This window comes from Xyrauchen texanus, chromosome 35 (genome assembly GCF_025860055.1).
Source record: "Xyrauchen texanus isolate HMW12.3.18 chromosome 35, RBS_HiC_50CHRs, whole genome shotgun sequence".
Taxonomy (NCBI): domain Eukaryota; kingdom Metazoa; phylum Chordata; class Actinopteri; order Cypriniformes; family Catostomidae; genus Xyrauchen; species Xyrauchen texanus.
In genome coordinates this window covers 31758842-31781358 of record NC_068310.1, presented here as the reverse complement: position 1 = coordinate 31781358, position 22517 = coordinate 31758842, and the positions used below count along the sequence as shown (strand labels likewise).

The 22517-nt window shown below is 43.0% G+C and overlaps 2 protein-coding genes across 2 annotated transcripts; one reads left to right on the top strand and one right to left on the bottom strand.

The window, feature by feature from the left end:
- Positions 1-1008: 1008 nt before the first annotated feature.
- Positions 1009-4549, top strand: LOC127629019 (tubulin alpha-1B chain-like). The gene is made up of 4 exons (XM_052106030.1): positions 1009-1141; positions 2788-3010; positions 3101-3249; positions 3355-4549. The coding sequence occupies exons 1-4, from the start codon at positions 1139-1141 to the stop codon at positions 4333-4335; spliced, it is 1356 nt and encodes a 451-aa protein (XP_051961990.1). The 5' UTR covers positions 1009-1138; the 3' UTR covers positions 4336-4549.
- A 9313-nt stretch (positions 4550-13862) lies between these two features.
- Positions 13863-21627, bottom strand: pmelb (premelanosome protein b). The gene is made up of 12 exons (XM_052106236.1): positions 21552-21627; positions 20240-20353; positions 19875-20021; positions 19577-19717; positions 19328-19489; positions 16765-17130; positions 16474-16674; positions 16240-16380; positions 16039-16144; positions 15749-15954; positions 14551-14641; positions 13863-14348 (listed from the first exon to the last, which is right to left on the bottom strand). The coding sequence occupies exons 1-12, from the start codon at positions 21604-21606 to the stop codon at positions 14210-14212; spliced, it is 1869 nt and encodes a 622-aa protein (XP_051962196.1). The 5' UTR covers positions 21607-21627; the 3' UTR covers positions 13863-14209.
- Positions 21628-22517: the final 890 nt, after the last annotated feature.

Below are 22517 nucleotides of genomic sequence, written 5' to 3'. Positions count from 1 at the left end.
GGCAACTGCACACAACTCTATCCCACCCATCACATTCTCATAGCAGCAGCTGTGACAATTCCCTGCAGTATTCCAAGGACACTTTAAGTGGAAGGTATATCTTGAATACGCTAATGTATTCACCAATTTCCCAATGAGCAATTTCAACTGAATATTTAAGGAATAGTTTCAATACAAGTTAATTTGTGTTAGAAAAAAAAAAAACTGTTAACCATGAGACACTTACAATGGAAGTGAATGTGGCCAATTTTTTGATTGTTTAAAGGCAGAAATTTGAAGCTTATAATTTTAGAAATGTGATTTAATTCTTCTGTCAAAAGTAAGTAATTTTATCACACTAAATACTGTAGCCTAAATGCTGTAATGCTGTATAAAATGAAATCTGCATTTGTGTATAAACAGAACTTTTAGAAATACATGAGATTTCATAGTAGCTGTTACCCAAATTAAGGTACGATCAGATAATACGACTTCCGTTTTTGGAAACACAGTGAAAGATGTGAACAGCTCGCTGACACTGACAGCAAAATAAAAGAGGCAAGTTGTTCATGTGATATATGAGATAACAATTTCAACAAAATCTATGACATGGATGGAGGAGAAATTGCAAACAGATCAGTCAGTGGGAAGATTTGTGGTAGCATGAAACACTGAGTCCAGTCTGATAGCATCTACAGTGTGTCTGTATCCACACTCAGCTATTTAAAATTCTGATAGAAATAGCTCCTTGGCTTGTATTTCTGTCGTGTATTGCCTTCAGATTTCCATGTGCATTCCAAAGTCAAAAGAAAGACCTGGAGGTGGAGGGTCCAGCATCTGCTGCTGTATGACTGGCAAGCATGTGTGATGCTAAAAAATTATCTTTAATCTGTGGTGCATTCCAGTATGAATGACACCACAACAAAAGCACCAGTAAAGCAATTTCAGATGTGCATTGCGCTGATTAACGTCGGTCAGTATCGGCTGCGCTGACAGGTTGATCCCTCCCCCAGTCTGACGTCAAAATAACACCAGCCCCTCCCCATCATCCTCAACTACCAGCCTCAATATTGGACAGTATACTCACAGGTATACTCACAACAATACAGATTTTTTTTGTCGTTTGATATTCGCAGCACCGCTTCATCCCATACAGAAAATGGTGAGTATGATTTCTTTTCAACCAGACATGCTTTTGGAATACTGACGTGGCCATTGTTTTCGTCCGCAAATTTGCGTGCGATTTAATCCGCATTTAGTATTTTTCAAAGGCTCGAGCTGCTTTTCTTTGTTTTTCGGGCGCGCGCCTTTTTCCTTGATACGGGGGCAGAGCTCGCGACATTGCGACGACGTGTCGTGACACCAGACATTTTTGTAAACAAATAATCTTAAGTGTTACATTACAAAAAATGTTAGACGTAAAGGATTAGTCGTCGTCACAGCCTGTGTAAATGCCTACCAGATTACATTAATCCGTTCAATTACAACGATGCCTTCGAAATACTCTCAAATTTACGCACTATCTGGCAAATTTCGATACAATTATATGATCATGATGGATAAACCACCTTTTAGATTTCAAAATGGTGAACATTGAACAAAAATCTCATTCACCTCAATCAATACACCTGTTTCGAGCAAGAGCATCTAATCTCCTTTAAAACACCATCTGCCATGATTAAATTATATTTTTGACGTGCATTTTGAAATGTCACCCTTTTATGTGGGCTATAATGCAAAAATAGTGTGCAATGTCTTCCTCGTTATTTATTCATGCCTTGTCCAGATTTTGTTTTTTCTTTTGCAAATGCCACATAGCTAAAATCACATAATCTTATTATAAAAGTGACACAAACGTGATCTTATCAAAAAAGAACAAGTCGAATGATTGGCTTTATCATTAGCTCTATGTCATCACAGGTTGAGAGAGAATTGTCTTGAAATTTGCATGCTCCCCTCCTCCCATGCGCAGAATGAATAAACTGGGTGGGGACTGCAGCTGTCTGCAGAAGCTAATGTCTGGCCTGTGCAGCAAATGACTGGATTGCTATACCGGTTCTGTTCCACAGCTGTCATTGTCACCATTCATATATTACATTCGATATTTTCATGCATTTGTCGAGATTTTTTTTTATCGAATGGATAAAAACAGCTCCATACTTTAATTTTATCATGCAGCTTCTATGAAATTATTTACAAAACCCACTTTAAATAGATGCAGAAGCACACTATAAATTAGGATAAATTAACATTTAGAGAAGGAGGAATTCAGGAAAAAAAATATTTTTCTCTTTCAATGTAGTCAGGCAAGGTCCATCAAGCCTGTACTGTGTGGGTGAGGAATCTGTCTCCTTCAGATCCTGATGCCTCTTTCCCTTTGAATAAAGAGAAATGTCTGCTTCTTTGTTCTTCCTTTTTTTTTTTTTTTTTTTTTAGAGCTACAAAGACTAAACTATGGCCTGTTTACTTATTCTGTGTCTGGCCGTTTGGTCAACATTTTTAAAATGGAGAGCAGGTGTTTATAGTGCATTCATGGATCAAAAGAGAGACATTAGACGTTTACGGTACATTTGTGACTCAAAATAATGTCAGTCAGATGTCTATTGTTGTGTCCAAAATAGTGAATGCATGGAGATGTCAACAAAATGACACTACAAAGAAGCAGGTGTCTTTGTGCACGTCTTGAGAAGCGGCAACCTTTCAACATCTTTAAAAAAGGGAGGCTTATTATTATCTTCAATAAAAAATTTATAATAATAAAAAATCAAAAATACACTTAAGCTATAATGTTATAATTTTTTTCCACAGCGTGAGTGTATCTCAATCCACGTTGGTCAGGCTGGTGTCCAGATTGGCAATGCCTGTTGGGAGCTGTATTGTCTTGAGCATGGTATTCAGCCTGATGGGCAGATGCCCAGTGACAAGACCATTGGTGGAGGTGATGATTCCTTCAACACCTTCTTCAGTGAGACTGGAGCTGGAAAGCACGTCCCCAGAGCTGTGTTTGTAGACCTGGAGCCCACTGTCATTGGTAAGAGGAGGCTGCTTTATTATATATAATACATAATTCAACTTTATGAGTGTGCACAGTTCTCTAAACGTTTGTTCTTGACCTTTTCAGATGAGGTGCGCACTGGGACATACCGCCAGCTGTTCCATCCAGAGCAGCTTATTACAGGAAAGGAAGATGCTGCCAATAATTATGCCCGTGGTCACTACACTATTGGCAAAGAAATCATTGATCTGGTACTGGACAGGATCCGCAAGTTGGTGGGTATCTTTAAATATTAGCTTAGACATAAATACATGAATAAACAAAATGGGTTGTGGTTAAATATTATTTATATTAATCACAATCTTCAATTACTTTTTCAGGCTGATCAATGCACGGGCCTCCAGGGTTTCTTGGTCTTCCACAGCTTTGGTGGTGGAACTGGCTCTGGCTTTACCTCTCTGCTAATGGAGCGCCTGTCTGTCGACTATGGCAAGAAGTCTAAGTTGGAGTTTTCCATATACCCTGCTCCTCAGGTCTCCACTGCTGTGGTAGAGCCCTACAACTCTATCCTGACCACGCACACCACCCTAGAGCACTCTGACTGTGCCTTCATGGTAGACAATGAGGCCATTTATGACATTTGTCGTAGAAACCTCGATATTGAGCGTCCTACTTACACCAACCTCAACAGGCTCATTAGTCAGATTGTGTCCTCAATCACAGCCTCTCTCAGGTTTGATGGTGCCCTCAATGTCGATCTTACCGAGTTCCAGACCAACTTGGTGCCCTATCCTCGTATCCACTTCCCTCTTGCTACCTACGCCCCAGTGATCTCAGCAGAAAAGGCTTACCATGAGCAGCTCTCTGTGGCTGAAATCACTAATGCTTGCTTTGAGCCAGCCAATCAGATGGTGAAATGTGACCCACGCCATGGCAAGTACATGGCTTGCTGCTTGTTGTACCGTGGTGACGTAGTGCCCAAAGATGTTAATGCTGCAATTGCCACCATCAAGACCAAGCGCACCATCCAGTTTGTGGACTGGTGCCCCACTGGTTTCAAAGTTGGCATCAACTACCAGCCCCCCACTGTGGTTCCAGGTGGAGATCTGGCTAAGGTGCAGAGGGCTGTGTGCATGCTGAGCAACACTACAGCTATTGCTGAGGCCTGGGCACGTCTTGATCATAAGTTTGATCTTATGTATGCCAAGCGTGCCTTTGTGCACTGGTATGTGGGTGAGGGTATGGAGGAGGGTGAGTTCTCAGAGGCCAGAGAGGACATGGCCGCCCTGGAGAAAGATTATGAGGAAGTTGGTGTCGACTCCATCGAGGGTGAAGGAGAGGAGGAGGGTGAGGAGTTTTAAAATGCTCACTAAATGTCTAAAACTGAAAACAGTAGACCATTAATTTACACACGATATACATGAGGTATCAAGTGTAAAGTCTACTCCTAAATGTTAGAGACACATTCTTGATCAGTTGTTGTTGCATTGTGATGGCCAGTATGAATATTATATGTGCAATTTCCTTGCCAAATTTGGAAATGTGAATGAATAAATGGATGGTGGTGTTCAAAAATGAATTCTGTGTGAAATTCTTTTAAAATCTATGTTGTGGATGTTAACAAATATCGAAGCACATTTTTACAAGGTATTCTGGTTATTTAAGAGAAGAGGTAATCTGCTTACTAAACGTTTTCAATAGTGCAGCCGATGGCCTTTGCCAAGTTTGGCTTCCAAATGCTTTGGATGAAGGAAAAGTAGATTAGTAGTCACACAAAGTATTAAGGCCATTCTAGGTTTTTGGGGAAATGCAAATGAGTTACAAAAGTGATATGTCTTGCTGAATAAAGGAAAAAAAGTTCATACTATCAGAAGACCATAGCTCTATTTATGGTGGAAAGCTTTACTTAAATTAAATTAAAATGTGTTTTCATAGTATAATCCAGAAGATCAAGTTACACAAATATGTCATTTTGTAAAATAATGATGACAAACTGTAATAGTAGCTCTTCATTTTATTCAATTACATTAAATAATGCATGAATGGAGTTTCAGAGTTCCTCTAAAGCCAGCGCCACACTAGCAGACTCCAAACAGCTCTATTTTGGCAGATGTGTCACACATGCAGACTGTATGCTGAGATCTTGCTCTCTTCAGTAGGAGGTACGACACACTTCACGATACAAAATGGTGGAGAGTGACAGACTTGCCAACTCACAGCAACTCTCTGTTTGATTCCCTGTCATGTGGAGCTTGCCAACATATTAACAGGAGTACACTGTGAGCATAAACTATTTTAATAGAGGGACTTAGGATGTGATTCATGAAGTAACTTGACTTTGTGAATGTGTATTTATCCCTTCAAGGCTTGCTGTAGGACACGTATATCTACAGTATATGTAGCTTTCAGTATGTAAAGAAAGACGTTCAATAAAAACAAAATGTTGTGGCTCAGATTTCTGCTTTCATTAGCCATTTAAGTGTGGAAAAATGCTTGGTGACAGAATCACTATACATTACAATCAGCATTTGTGATATGCAGCTGAGTAAGATCACTGATGAAAACGTTCAGATCAGCTTGATGTCAGTTCTTCAGTAAAAGAGGCTCATTGATCACTTGAAGAGAACACCCCACCTTGGTGACAGAATTATTGTTTTAAGCAAGCCTGTTGTATCTTTTCAGTTTTTTAAGCCATTAACTCAGCAGGGAGTCCCGATAGTCAAGTGATTAATGACCTCCACTGGCAGATGCTAATGCGCACTTCGTTTCCCTCCACCTGGCTGTTAATTTTGTAAATGAAGCTCATGCCTGAAAATCCCTGTAAAAAATCGGCTTGTGTGGTGCCGGCTTAACAGTGTAAACTATATATGGCAAATTGCTGAATACAGTATGTTGCGTCTACATTATATTTTAAAATATTACTAAACAAGACCGCTAGGGGGTAGCATAGGAAAAGGATAAGTGAGAGCGTAGAGAACAGTGATTGCAGACACCTTGTAGTGCTTTTCTGTTCTGGATTAAAACACAACCACTCTCAAAGTAGTCTGGTGCCATCCTACCTTTTATTTCATTTTGGGTCCATCCTACATTACAACAAATTGGCGATGAGGTGTTCAAAATATATATTGAGTGACAATGGCTACATTGAATGCTCCATTTCCAGACTTATTTCTTATTTCTAGAACTTTATGTTCTGTAATTACATCCTCATTGTGGAAGCAACAGGTGATGCTTGGCCATAGGAGAGAAAAAGGGCTTTACTGCTTCATTGCCTAGGAACTGAAGTGCAAAGGATTTTTTAAATGCTTCCTGAGACCGGGAATACGTTAGACTCCGCTATTACTGCCCTTCAAATAGCAAGGGCAGTAAATTTGAATAAGCACTTCAAATTTAAGAAAGTAAGTGCAAGGTGCTCAAGAGTCTATAGTGAACTATTTTGTTTTTGATTTTGAATGGACTGATGAGGCTCAGCAAGGTTTTGTGGACATTAAGAAAAGTCGAGTGGACAGTCCAGAACTTGCCTTATTCAACCCTGAACTGCCAGTCTTTGTCAGTGTCCACTGATGCATGTAACCTGCACAAGAAGAGACAGTCACAATGTAAGTCAAAAACTGCGTTTTATTGCAGGCAGGCAAAAGTACAGAAAAAGGGCAAATCCAGTGAAGAGTAGTCAAAGGGAGCGTGAGGTCGAAAGCCGGGGAATCAAGAGGAAAATGACGAGACTAGTGGGAGCAAAAGACAGGGGAACAAGGGGAGCTGGCAAGCTAAGAGGTGAACGAGAGGAGGTCAAAACTAGACGAGACCAGCGGGGGGCAAAGACACGGGAAACTAAATACAATAACCAACAACCGTGAGACGAAAGGGTAGTGATATATATATAGGGGCGAGTGCAGGTGTAAACCATGACAGGTGATGAGATGAGTGCAGGTAAAACTAATGTGCAGGAGTGCAGATGACGCGAGTGCAGGTGGTCATAATGTTCTGGGGGATTGGAAACGCGTGAGAAACTCGAGGAAGGGAGATTGCCTACGAGCATGTGAGCGAGTAGGAGCAAAGTGGGCGTGAGGGCTTGAGCGAGCAAAAAGAGCGTGCAAGCTTGAGGGGGCGGAACGAGCGTGGGAGCTCGAGGGGCGGAACGAGCGTGGAAGCTCGAGGGGTGGAGCGAGGAGCGGGTTCGTGACAGTACTCCCCCCTCTAAAACGGACGGCTCCTGACGGCCGCGCTCGGTTGCGAGGAAGTGGTCCTGGACGAACCCAACAAACAAAAAACCCTGAACAGACAACCCACAAAACACACAAACAAAATTGAGGGCAGTCCAAGGGGCACAGAGGGAAATGAGACAGTCCATGGGGTCAATGGGCAGTATCAAGGCAAGGTCTGGGGGATCATAGCGGACAGGCGGGTGGTCGGGAGATCTAGGGGGCAGCTGTAGGGCAGAGACTGGGTCAGGGGGTCTGGAAGGCGACTGGAGGACAGGGACTGGGTCCGGGGGTCTGGAAGGTGACCACCGGACAGGAACAGGGTCAGGAGGCCAGGGAAGAGGCCACAGGACAGGGAGAGTGTCAGGGGGCCACCGGACAGGGTCAGGGGGCCAGGGAAGAGCCGTGAAAGGCGGTGCTGTCAGAGGCGGCACAGTAGGCGGCTCTGGAGGTGGGGTTCTGGAAGTCTCTGGAGGTGGAGCCGAAGGAGGCTTTAGGGGCGAAGGCCTGAAAGGCTCTGGAGGTGGAGCCAATGACGGTGGCGCCGTGGGAGGCTCTAGAGGCGGAGGCCTGGAAGGTTCAGGAGGTGGAGCCAATGGAGGTGGCGCCATGGGAGGTCCCCGAGGCGACGACCTGGCAGGCTCTGTAGTCTCGTGGGGTAGAGCCGTAGGAGGCCCGAGCGGCGGAGCCATAGAAAGCTCTGGAGTCTTTGGGAGCAGAGCCGTGAGGGGCTCGGGAGTTGGAGCCATGGGAGGCTCGGGAGGCGGAGCCGTAGGAGGCTCGGGAGACGGAGCTGTAGGAGGCTCGAGAGGCGGAGCCCTAGGAAGCTCTGGAGTCTCTGGGAGTAGAGCCGTGAGAGGCTCGGGGAAAAAGGTCGTGGAAGACTCGAGAGGCTCTAGAGGTGGGGCCCTGGAAGGCTCGAGAGGCTCGAGGGGGGGAGCCATGAAAGACTCAAGAGACGGAGCCCCGAGAGGCTCGGGAGGAGGAGGAGCCCTGGAAGACTCGAGAGACGAAGCCCTGAGAGGCTTGGAAGGGGGTGGAGCCTTGAAAGACTCGAGAGGAGAAGCCCTGAGAGGCTTGAGGGGAGGAGGAGCCCTGAGAGACTCGAGAGGGGAAGCCCTGAGAGGCTTGAGAGGGGAGGAGCCCTGAGAGACTCGAGAGGCGAGCCGTGAGAGGCTTGAGGGGTGGAGCCATGAAAGACTCGAGGGACGGAGCCCTGAGAGGCTCGAGGGGAGGAGGAGCCCTGAGAGACTCGAGAGGCGAAGCCGTGAGAGGCTTGAGGGGTGGAGCCATGAAAGACTCGAGGGACGGAGCCCTGAGAGGCTTGAGGGGGGGAGGAGCCCTGAGAGACTCGAGAGGCGAAGCCGTGAGAGGTTTGAGGGGGGGAGGAGCCCTGAAAGACTCGAGAGGAGAAGCCCTGAGAGGCTTGGGAGGGGGAGCCCTGAAAGACTCGAGAGGAGAAGCCCTGAGAGGCTCGAGAGGAGGAGCCCTGGGAGGCTTGGGAGGAGGAGCCTTGGAAGGCTCGAGAAGAGGAGCCCTGGGAGGCTTGGGAGGAGGAGCCTTGAAAGACTCGGGAGGAGAAGCCCTGAGAGGCGGCGCTCTGGGAGGCTCGAGAGACTTGAAAGGCAGACCTTGGGGGGCTTGGGAGGTAGAGCTCTGGGAGGCTCGAGAGGAGGAGCCTTAGGAGGCTCGAGAGGAAGAGCCCTGGGAGGCTTGAGAGGAGACCTGGGAGGCTTGGGAGGAGGAGCCTTGGGGGACTCGAGAGGCGGAGGCCGCGAGGGCTCTGAGGGGCGAGCAGAGGCTGGCAGAGCCGTGGAAGACTCTGGGGGCGGAGCAGAGGCTGGCAGAGCCGTGGAAGACTCTGGGGGTGGAGCAGAACCCGGCAGAGCCATGGAAGACTCTGGGGGCGGAGCAGAACCCGGCAGAGCCGTGGAAGACTCTGGGGGCGGAGCAGAACCCGGCAGAGCCGTGGAAGACTCTGGGGCGGAGCAGAACCCGGCAGAGCTGTGGAAGACTCTGGGGCGGAGCAGAACCCGGCAGAGCTGTGGAAGACTCTGAGGGCGGAGCAGAGGTCGGTAGAGCTGTGGAAGACTCTGAGGGAACCTCTGCGGTCTTGAGCACAAGACGAGACTGGGGAGAAGGGGCCCTCTTCCTTCTCTTGCGTCCTCGGCCAACAGGGGACGTGGCCATGGGGACGGTCGAGGCTACAGGCGCTGGCTTGCCGACCGTGGCGGGCAGGGGCGCTGGCTCGTTGGCCGTGGTGGGCATGGGTTTTGACTCGCTGGCCGTGCCAGGCTTCGAGACTGGGGCCGTGACAGGCTTCGGGACTGGGGCCGTGACAGGCCTCGGGACTGGGGCCGTGACAGGCCTCGGGACTGGGGCCGTGTCAGGCTTCGGGGCTAGGGCCGTGACAGGCTTCAGGGCTAGGGCCGTGTCAGGCTTTGGGGCTAGGGCCGTGTCAGGCTTCGGGGCAAGGGCCGTGTCAGGCTTCGGGGCTAGGGCCGTGTCAGGCTTCGGGACTAGGGCCGCGACAGGCTTCGGGACTAGGGCCATGACAGGCTTCAAGACGGGGGCCGTGGTAGGCTTCAAGACGGGGGCCGTGGTATGGAATGCTGGTTCAGTTTCTGCCTCCCCCACAGTAAACGAGGAACCAGCGTACAGTAGGGCGAGGTCAATAAACTGAGCCAGGTTGAGAGAGCAGCGACCACCAGGCATGAATGATGAGGTTGGCTCATTCAGTCCACATTGAAAAATGTCTTTCAGAGCCACCTCATCAAAATTCACCTGGTATGCCAGGGCACAAAAATCCATAACAAAAACCTCCAAGGGTTGACTCCCCTGACGCAACCTGAAGAGTCGGGCCGCTGGCTCCTTAATGTCGAGGGCGGGGTTATGAGTTACACAACCGCTGCCTCGCATAAAAACCCCTTGGTCAGCGTCCGAAGAGCCAAAAAACCTCTCCGGGGGTGGAGAGTTCACGGCACTCAAAAATGCATGGGAAGCATAAACGGGCTCAGGGGCAGACACAGGTGAAACCGGGTGAAATAAATCAGAAATAGCGCATACCTGCTGCCCCTGGGCCATGAGCGCGTGGTCATCTCTCCCATCTCTCTGGCTGAAAGACGTTATTTAGCTGTGGAGAAAGAGGCATTAGCTTGTGTTTGGGCCATCGAAATGTGGCAGACATACCTTGGTGCAGACAATTCATGCTGCACACTGATCACCAGCAACTGACAATCTTGCTATCTACACGGGAAGCTGGACATGCCATGATGCATATTGCTCGGTGGTCAGCCCGCCTCTTGTTTTACACTTACAATACTGTGTATCGTGCTGGCTCATTAAACTATGCTGTTGATTGTCTGCCATGATTACCTCTTCCACTTACCTCTGTTCTTGACCCTGATGATGAACCTGAGTTAGTCGCTTTACTGTCTACGGCCCTAACTGCGATCTCACCTGCTGAGTTAGAAACTGCTGCATCCTCGTGCCCTGAACTGACCGCTATGCGCACACAGATAGCCAAAGGATGGCCTGCTTCTTCAAATGCGGTGAATGCTCAACTGCAACCTTACTTTTGTGTTAGGGATTAACTGTGTGTCAAGGACAGTGTGGTTTTTAGAGGTGCACACTTAGTAGTACCAGTGAGGTTATGACACACTTGACAGCTGTGGAATTCACTGTGGATACCGGTGCTTCAGTATTAATCCTAATTAATCCTCTCGTGTACGAGAGCCGACAAGCAATCATGCAGACTATGCAATACACAAACTGTACTGGTTCACTGGCATGGATAAAACAATCCAGCCTCAGGTTTCAACTTGCATATTGTGTCAAAACTGGATAAATCTGCACAAACTTCTGCTGCTCCTCTTCAACCGGTGCCTTTTCCAGATGGACCATGGAGTAAACTGGGTATGGAAATTGTCATTCCATTTTATTCAGCTGTAAGTATGCCATTACTCTGATTGATTACCATTCCAAATGGTTGGAAGTTGCCTTCACATTGTCTGTGACTACTGAGGCTATGACTGACTTTCTCAACAGCATCTTCAGTCATCATGGTTACCCAGTAGAGCTAGTTACAGATAATGGTCCCCAATTTACTAATGCAGCATTCTTAACTTTCTTGCAGAACAGAGGCATTACACCTGTATGCTCATCAGTGTACCATCCAGCAGCAAATAGTGCAATAGAACGCTTTAACAGGGTACTTAAGGAGTGTGTACACTCTGCCATAGTACAATCCAAGCCATGGAAATGCACAGTTACTGACTTCCTTCAGGTCTATCGCTCCACCGTGCATGCCACCACTGGGGTCTCACCCTTAAGTTGCTCCATGGGTAAAAGATGAGAACAAAACTGAATGTCACTCATCCTCCTGCCTGCTCTGTTCAGCCAGTGGATGTTCGCGAGTGAGATTCTCGTAAACAAACACAGATAAAGCGTTACATGGATGCTAAACGTAGCACATGGACAGTGCCAAAAGGACAGGGTCCAAATACCTACTTATTAGAGGTTGGAAGGAAACTGCACTCCTCGCACTTGGTACAAACGGATTATGTGCCCGATCCTACCTCCGACATACTAGAGGAAACTTCTTCCTTACAGTGGATAACTCCCAGCAGAGCAAGAGGCATCTGGCAAGATTGGGCCGGCCTCCTCATGGCTCAAAGACTACGAGACTTAAACACATACACCTCACATTACCTATACAAGCTGATGTCAGTTATCTGTTATAGTTATGTTGAAATTCAAGCATTGTTGATGCTTTCGTTTAGTAGTTATACTGGATTCTACTGAGAAATGTTCATGAGGAATATGCATGTTTAGCATAATCAGGGCCGGTTCTAGACATTTGGAGGCCCTAGGCAAAATGTATGTTGGAGGCCCCCCGCCATGCCCTCCTCCCCTCCACCTTTCAGAATTCACGAGTTCACACTTACATCAAATTAAATAGAGTAAAGATTATGCGTATTTGGCATGCTGTCCAGGGGAGGGCTCCAGGCTCTGAATTTTGGCCAGATTTACACAGTATTACATTGGATTGCATTGTATTTTGGATTGTGTTGTTTACATCCAATAAGAGATTATTAAAAATCAAAGTGAGGAGATGGGGGTGGTGGAGGGATGCTGATAAACTGTCAATGAACAGAGGTAAGTCTGCAGTATATATACCTCTTATCTCGTTGATTATCTGAATGTGCTCCTCCCGAACTTTGTTAATAAAACATCATTTAATAAAAAAGACTTGAAAACAAATATGATTCCTAAGCATTTTATTTATACAAAACCTGTTATCAGTATTTTTATATTTTTACTTAAATGTGCATATTAATGTAACTTTAATTAAGGTAAACAAAAAATATCATCTGAAAAGTCATCTTTTTTTTTTTTAGCAGTCAGGAAGTTTTTTGCAGTAATTTGTTCAGTAATTTATTTATTGTAATACACTAACCCACTATTTGGGATAATGAACAGTTTTGTTTTTGATAGACTAAATATAGTCATATTAGGTATGTATTGTAGAGAAATACCTTGATACACAAATCAGCTGCTAGTGGAAGTGAAAAGACAAGTTAATTTCGTCAACTGTAATTGTATGCTTATTCATATGCTTAAGATTGCATAGTTATTTTCAATAAATATTGCAACAGTATTTACGATTGAAAAACGAAAAAAATGAAGTCTATTATGGTCTATAGTCTATTATGATAGACTAGAGCAGTTAATAGGCTAAACATTTGCGTTTTAGAAGATATACAGACTGTTTTAACACTTAATAAACAATGCTTTAGTATAGTGCGTTTGCTCTTTGACTGACAAACTTGACTTTTTCTGTAGTGTTTTGCGAGTCAGCTCCTGACTAGGGCTGGAAATCGATTGTAGCTACATACACTCGGATTCAAAGTGTCAGAAGCGAATTCAGTCCATCAACGGTGCTCGCGCTCTTTTGAACTGGAAATAACCGTCAAATGATCTATCTCAAAATGACGCTTATCGTTAGAATCAGTTTATTTTTTACAACACATTACAATCACTCAAAAATAGATGATACCTGAATCACGAGCTGCACTTTCTTTGCGTGCCTGCTTAGCCTTACGCTTAGCAGCCCCTGAAGGATGAGTTCGCTTCGGCGCCATCAGATAAATTTACAGAAAAGTTGGATTTTATTCATCTACAATCTCTTCATTCATAAATTCAGAGGTTGGGAGTGACTCGCATGTAAACGGTGATATTAATTGGTTTAACTACAGGTGAATGACAATTGTTATATCCAATGGACAAACAGCATAGTATTTTGCTGCTCTTGATTGGTGGATAAGCATGCGTATGTTTTGGAGGCCCTGCCTCCAAGGCCGAGGCCCTAGGCAACAGCCTAGTTCGCCTATAGGTAGCGCCGGCCCTGAGCATAATGGTAATGTATTGAAAAAATTATAAGTTAATTGCCTAACTATAGATTCAGTACAATGCTAAAGGAAAAGAGTAGAGGTAAGAAGAAATTATATTACGTTTGGGGGGATGTTGCGTCTACATTACAATTTAGTTGAATATATTAATAAACACAACCGCTAGAGGGTAGCATAGCAAAAGTGAAAGTGAGAGAGTACAGTACAGAGTTAGTGATTGCAGGTATCTTGTAGTGATGTTCTGTTCTGGATTAAAAGACAACCACTAATACTCTGGTGTCATCCTGTCTTTTATTTCATTTTGGGTCCATCCTACATTACAACACTGTACATCATGTTGACCCAAATTAATGTCTGGTTTCTTTAAAATCAATTTTAAAAAGTATGAAAAGTATTTAAGGAAAATGCAGAATTTTGTTTTTTAGAAAAAGGACTTCGGGGTCAAATGTGAGTATAAAAAGACTACAAAATCCTAATTAAAATATTGACTTCAATAGTAAAAATAAAAATGTAAAACACAGCTTAAATGCATCTTTGCTGCACTTACGCTATACATGTAAAATAGTGCTAACATAACATTTATTTGAAATTTTTGTTTAACTGCACTTTACACCACTTTGTAAAATTCACACAACTCCTCGTTTCTGGCTTGGTGCTCGCTGATTCATCAGACTCCAGAAGAGAGCTGCTATTGAGCTCACGCCAGCACCATCAGACTGACATGCAGCAGGAAAGTCAGTCAGCTTTTGATACCCTTTGAGACGCCTAGAAATGTGGAGAAATGAAGCCAGTTCTCAACCAGTTTTGCCAGTTAATGTAACACTTATATGCTTACTGATTAAGCCTTAAAAACCTACGAGAATAGGCTTAATAATTAATTGGTCGTACCAGCCAAATTATTAATAAGAAGGATAATATAGTAATAAATCAGAGGTTTTATACTGTGTAATTGCTTAGAATAACTCACTTATATGCAAAGGCCACAGAACCCATAACTGATGCGACAGTCAGGATGCCCAATACCATAACAATGGCACCTGCAGATGTAAATCTGGAACCTGGTAATTACAGCAGAGAAATAGAGACATGTACAATGGCTTAACAGCACAATAATACTCAATAAACACTGTTGCATTCACACTACGTTTACATGCACGTTCTTACACCGATTATGCTTAACAAGATGACAATGTGTAATGTCACATCAGTGCCTTAAATGGCATTCATTTATTTGGGTAATGTCATTAACAGCTTAAGCATAAACCGATCGGCACAGGTAGATTTTTGCCCATTATTCTGATTTCATGTTACATCTTAACACTTTTACCAGTGTCTTATCCATTGTGCACAAGTTTTGTGTGCATGCCTATTGATGTTGTTTTTTTTTATTTAAATTGTATTTATTTTAGTTTTGACCTCAAAAGCAGAGATGATGATCTGTGACTTGAAACCTGATGATTTCAAGTCTCATGTGAATGTGTTTTTACATTAGATTCATGATGAAGATGATTTGAGAAAAACTGCAAATACATGAAATTTAAAATCATCAGATTATTCCCTGTTTTTGATGTCAATATGTAAACAAACATTTGCACAACACTTGCACACATTGGATAAACTGGTAAGAATGCTGGTAAAGGTGTTTACATCCAACGCAAAATTGGGGTGATGAGCAAATCTACGTATGCCTTTCGCTTTTTGATTACAACATTTATGACCATGCCACGACAAAGGAAAACCATTTACATGAACACACACATTGTCAGCTTATTAAGCAAAATCGGTGTAAGATTGTGCATGTGAAATGCTCACTGACAGCAAATAAATCGCTGGAGGTCATCAAATCACGGTATTGTTGTTTGCAAGTTGGCATTCCTTATCAGGCAGCAGATGATGTGAATCTCACTGTCTGCATACCCACTGGTAGTTGTTGCATCCCATTGTTTCATATTTGCATAAACTTTACCTTTTTTTGCATTGCCAGTGGTTCCTGTCGCTCTTGTAACCTCAAATCTCCAAACACAATTCACTGTCAGTACTACTGTCGCTTTAGAAGGATGAATCCTCTATTACATGTATGCACTATAAACTTAAGAAATGGTTTGCAATATCTGCAAATGAACATCCTTGGAAATACACATTTGTTCTCTTTGTAATAAACATACCTATGTTAATATCAACCCTGGCATTTGTGACAGCCAGACTGTCGTCATTAGTCATGGACACATTGATACAGTAGATCCCAGAATCATTAAAGAAGTGTCGAAGGATGAGTTGACACTCTGTGGAGGGGCTCACAGCATTACAGATGGTCCTTACTGGCACATGGCAGTCTGCATCTGACACCACAGTGCACACCTCACTGGGAAGGCTAAAAGGAGGGAGTTAGTTAAGGTAATGAATTCTGCATTTGCCTTGTATTTTCTGGTTTTTAATATGTTTGGCCAGAACTTACCTTCCTTGGCACTTTATGGTGAAATCAACAGCATTCTGCTCCATCTCAGACAGCATAAAACCATCAGCTACAGCCACCCGGACAATCTGCACACTCTCAATACCCTCTAAGGATACAAATATGACATTGTCCATCGATCAGGAATCATCCGTATAATTTACCATTAATACAATGACATATGTGGGTAGGAAGAAATCTCACCAATAACTTCAATCTCAGTTGAGAAGGAGCCATAACGGTATATGACACAGTGGTCTGTCTCTGGTGCATGGCGCTTTATTATTCCTACATGGGCCTGGTCTTGAACGGTGTCTTTTTTCAACATCATCCTTGAGTCTGTTGCTGATGTTTAGGAAATTAACATATCATAACTCCTTAATTTAAAAATGATTGCTCTAAATATTGACAGATTATAAACAGAAAATTGGCACTCACCATTTGTTGCCTTTAGAATGGTCTTTGTCACAGTAGTCAATGGTTTTGATACCTCAATTGCAACATTAGACGCAGGGATTTTTATGGATGTTCTAAGGCCAAAAGGCTGCTCTTCCTGGCTGGATGTTGTCGGAAGAGTAAATTCTGTCCTCTGAACTAAGCCTAAATCAATGGGATCTGAAGAGTGCTTGGTTGTACGATCTGTTGTATCAGTTAATGAGAGATAATATGTGTTTAACAAAGTTAGATTTTAATACATGCATAACTAAACAGGAAAACCATGGTGTTCACCTGTTGTGATGTCCCAGTTAGAATGGATGTGGTTCTCGGATATGAAGGCATTAGTTGTAGGATTTGCTTCAGTTGGAGTGTTTGGTGGAGTAGCACATGATGGATCAGGAATGACTGCTTGAATGACTACTTGGGGCTTGAAGGCACCAGAAACAATGTAAGTGTGGGTGACGGTGAGTTCCCTGGAGATTACGGTGCCGCTGCCATCCCCAAAGTTCCAGTTATAGGTCACATCTGATTTGCTCAGGTATTGGCTAGGGTCGTGAAGGGTGATAATAAAGGCCACAGCTCTGTTCTGAATGAATTTTTGATCTCCTTCATCTTTGTCGTTTACCTGCGACAGGGAAACTGCGAAGGGAATCTGGTCTAGAAACACAGAAGTGTAACATGGCACTGCATTAAGTCTTACAGAGATTAAATCTTTAATCTTACAGTGACTGGGCGGAGGGCGGGGCCGGGTCGTGATTCTACACACCTGGCCCCTTATCAGGCTTATCTAGCCTCAGGGAGGAATAAAGGCTGCCTGCGTACAGTGGTGCGACAGAGAGAGAGAGAGCATTTACGGGCAGCTGTCCGACATATGTGTGCTTTTGTGTCTTTTGGGTTAATTTTGTCATTAAATATTATTTATATTGTCAAGCCGGTTCTTGCCTCCTCCTTTCCATTATGTCTTTCATAAAATTAATGGACTGAGGAAGTCATGTTGTGTTTCTCACATTGCAACCAAGGGAGCTAGTCTCCGAGGAAGCTAGGTGGCTTTTTGTTTCTTTTTGTGGTGGTTCCGCCTATCAGCTGGAGATTGTTTTGTGGAATAACACTCATTTGTTACAGTTGTGGATGAATCTGCACGTTCCTTGTGTTTATGCCTCCTATTGGCTGGAGTTTGTTTTGTGGAGTATTTTTTGTTGGACATTGGAAGGATTAGGTCCTTCCTCATGAACAGCCGGCTCACTAAACATTCGTTTGACCGTCTGAGGAAACTGGAGGAGACTGGAGCTTGTTTTGTGAATGAATCTACACTTTCTTTGTGATTATTCTGCCTATTGGCTGGAGTTTGTTTTATAGATAATTTTGTTATGTAGTTCTGTCTCAAAAAGATTTGTATAGAAACACCAGACTTGAGCAATCCAATGGCAAAGTTGTCGCAGGGGCTCTCATAGGCATACATGGACTGTTTGAGTTTAGAGGGATGGACGCCAGTTGGTGCTGTCGTGCGCAGGGTTAATGCACACCTTTTTCTTTTTTCTGTTTGTTTGGTTCTGGGGGAATATATAATTATGCATTCGGTCTCAGATATTTGGCGCATTGGTCGCTTCCATCTGAGAGAGCCCCTCCCTGGTTTTGTATTGAAAAGGAAGTTCTTGCCACTTTGGCATTGCAAAGGCTTTCTGTCAAATTAATCTGAGAAGTTAAGTTACACCCCATTATCTCGCATTTGCACTCTGTATGGACAAAAGTGTGAGTGTTTAATTCAGACATTTATTTAAATGTTGCCTTGACCATATGGCTGAACCCAAAATTATATATTGATAAGTCCACGTTCTGCTGGTCAGAGAGGATTGTGAGGGGGGTTACTACAATCGGTGACCTATATGAGAGTGGAGAGTTGAGATCTTTTAAAAATTTGGTTCAACATTTTGGGATGCCCAGATCTCAGTTCAATAGGTATTTACAGCTGTGCCACCTGCTCTGTATTGTTTTTGGGAGCAGCTAAACCCACTAAAGCGGCAGACACTCTGGGAGAGGTGATTACTGCTTTTGGAAAAGGTCATGAAGCATTAGTGTATAACTCCCTGCTAATTCAGTGTCTGGGGATGGAGCTCTATCTTCGATCGAGAGATTATGGGAGAAAGATTTAAACTTGGTATTGGAGGAGGAAGTGTGGGCTTGGATTCTAAACAATGTCAAGTCTGCATCTAGAGATACAATGGTTAGCCTTATTCATTTCAAGATTTTACATAGATTCTATTGAACCCCCCTCTAGATTGTATAGGCTTGGTCTTAAAGACACACCCACCTGCTGGCGATGCCAATTGGAGGATGGAGACACAACCCATGTGTGGCAGGGCGGAGGGCGGGGCCGGGTCATGATCCTACACACCCGGTCCCTTATTAGGCTAATTAAGCCACCATAAACGATCTCTCTCTCCCGCACGATCCTGGGCAGTCGACCTTTATCCCTCACGGTGGCTTAATTAGCCTAATACGGGGCCGGGTGTGTAGGATCACGACCCGGCCCCACACCATGTTTTTAGTGGGTGTGTTAAGATCCAATAGTTTTGGTAGTGGGTGTTAAAAGTTGATTCTGTGTATTAATGTTTTGCTTTTCTGTGTTTGAATAAAAATGTTAATCATTCAAATAAAGAAACATTTATAACATTACCCTGATAAAGAAAAAAGCATTTAAGGAGTTTACATGTGCTTACACATTGTCGGCTTATCAATCTTTTTAATCAGTGTTAGATTGTGCATGTAAACGCACTTAATGTCATCTGCTTCATTAGAATCTCTACTGTAAAAGACAGGTCAACGTTGAAACATTTATGTTTGCATTTATGCTTACCAGTGATGCTGAACTGTGTGGAGGCATATCCAATAGGGATGAATTTTTCCCTCTTCCTGTAGTGATAGATGACAACATCCATCATGTAAGAACCAAGAGGAACACCATCAGTGCTGATGGTAAGTGAAGAGGACGGGCCATCACACACCTGCCAGTATTTCCCTGTCAAACACAATAAGGAACAATGAGAAAGGTCAGTAGATCAAAAGAATACTTTAAAGAAGTCTACATTAGTACTTCTTTCCTTACCCCAGGTTTTCCATACAAAGACATAGGGTGGTTTCTTATCCTCCTGTTTATGAAGGGGAGGAGCATTGGGGAAAACGGTGTTCCACGCATCTGCAGAGTTCTCCTCAGGATAGACAGGCTGTCCTTCATGAAATTGTGTGCCTGAGTGAATTCAGAAAATACAGTTGAATATTTGTGCAAGAATGATTCAACTGTTGAGTTCACAGCAGAATATGTATTCTCATCTTTGTAGATAAAGTTATTTGTTAGTGTTCACATCTGTTTACATTTAAGGATGGTGAGCATTAAAGAAACATACCATTGATTGTGCAGTTTTTGGCCCAAACAACTTGACCTTCGGGCAGGACTATCTGGTTGTGAGGGAATACAATATCAATTGTGAAGGTGGTTTTGGCACTGGTCAAGGTGGGCGCATCATTGCCCACATCAAACTTTAGCTCTCCACCTGCAGACGAATGTGTATCAGTAAACAATATCAGTATTATAATATAACAATATAATATAATGTATAATGATCTAATATTAGTTACTATTGATAGTAGCACAAAAACTCTCTCTCTCTCTCTCTCTCTCTCTCTCTCTCTCTCATATATATATATATATGTGTGTGTGTACATGTGTAATGTACAATCGATAAATGTTTCTTTCTTTCTTTTATAGTACCTGTCCAGCTGTTTTTATGGCTCAGGTCTCCATCTTTCCACACCGGGTACAGTTTTGCATTCCATGTCTGATATTGGTTGAATCTGGATTTTGAGTCGCTTTTGTCAACTTGTCCTTATACAGAGAAAAAATGGCATCATGACTTAAATTAGCACAGTGACTGAGAATGATCTGTTAAAGTTAACAATTGGTGGAAAGAAAGAGGTGGGGAGGTAAGCATTCTTTGTGCAGATTTACTCAAAATCCTGTGCATGTGATGGTCAGCTGTGCATGTGACTATTCTTTTGGCTTTAATGCATCATGAAGGGGCTTGCTTGCTAGGCTTGCTAAATAAAAGTTGTGATGATATGCTAGAATTTTGAAGAATTGCTTCATGAGAAAGATTAAGTGGAGCTTTAGTCAAATCATGCATTTTGGTTATTGAGCATTTGCCACATGCACTTCCACAGAGCAATCCTGTTGTGCCATATGATGCATGCATTCACAAGTTTGTTTGCCCATATAATCTTTAAGCTATTAAGGTTAAATTTATTCGGCTTGCTGTTCAGGGAGGAGGGGCTCGATCAAGCAGCTTCAACTCAAGCTCTGAAGTATCCCTCGGGACTATTAATAGGAGATGATTTAGTGGGGCAAGATGCCTAGGGTAAAAGTGGAGTTGGGGAGGTGGAAGGATGCTGGAAACAGCCGTGACTGAAGACAGGTAAAGAGCTGCTTATATACTCTGGCTGCTAATTGAAATATTAGATGGACTCGCTCCTCCCAAAATTAAGTTTAGGAACTTCAATTATTTTTGCATACATGTTGTAGTCTAATTTTTTTTTTACCACACATAACACGCACATGCATGGCTAGTCTTGAACTGAAAAAAAAAAAATACAGACAAGTCGTCAAGAACATCAGGACTATGCTGTGAAACATTAATCCTGCCTGTAGGGTTTAAGTATTGCAGAAGTGAATGTTTTAAACTCAAAAACACACCACCTTTAGGCCAGCAGTCACTCAATCTATGCTGTTCTGTTCCACACAGTTTCCCGCTAAAGCAATATTACATAACTAGGATGTAGATAACTAAGACTAAATAGTCACTATTGACTTTGGCTCCATTGTCTTAATTTATTGATTGTAATACCTTTTCAATGCAGTAAATAATAACTGGCCACTAAATTGTAGAATTCATGACCATTTTCAGGTTTTTGACTTATCAACAATATAATGTCACAGGTGATCACATATTTATCAAATGCAAAACAATATGCATACAAAAAACATAAAATAATATACAAGCATTTCAATAAAAATCACATTTACTTACTTGTGAGGGCCATAGAAAAACAGGTCAATATCAATATCCTTGAAAGTAGTTTCATTCTGCCACTTTGATGTTGGCACTTTATTGACTTCTCCAAGTTCTACTAGAGGTATTGCTCTTTATATAACAATGACCTTCATCTCTTACTGCATAGCCACTCCCAACACTTAAGACCTTGCAGACCCACACACACACAGAAACACACCCAGAGTTATTAAGATGCCATTATATATTTTGATATTTGATAACTGATGAAATTATTTATTAACAAAATGGATAATTTGAGCACATAGTCTTAAAATTAAAGGTTTGATTTAGAACCACTAAGGGTTTTATAGCCATAAAGAACCCAGAAACCAGTACGCTGATCTAAAGAACCTATAATCTGACATTAAGAACCATTTTTTCCCCTCAACAATGAACCATATAGTCAATCCCAAAACCCTATATACAGTGAAAATAAATAAAAAAAATGATTCTCTGGGCTGCAAAGAACCATTGAAGAATCATTATTTATATGTTTAAAATCCCTAGATTTGACAGGTTAAGGTTTAAATACTTGGCATCGCAGGGTCACGCTAAGATTACGGCTCTTTTCCAAGCTGAGCTTCTTTTAACAAGCCAGGAGAATGTGCACATGTGATATCAACCCCTTGTGCAGGAGCAATTCTTCTGGCTGGACATGGTCTGACATTTTTAAGAGCTTTGTTTCTTAAGTGGGTCAGATGCAATAAGCTGTACTTCACATTTGAAAAATGTTCATATGCTAATAAATTTAATTGATTAAGTGTGAAATATGACTTAGAAATGTGGTGGGCTTCATGTGAGTGAACTTCTACTTGTAAAATGTTGCTCATGTGTCAATTTTGGTACTACAGTAACATTGTGCTTCTTTGAAAGAATTAAAAAAATTCAAATAATTGACCTATGACACACTCTTGTTCGTTACTGTTCTGTAAGGCGTCAATA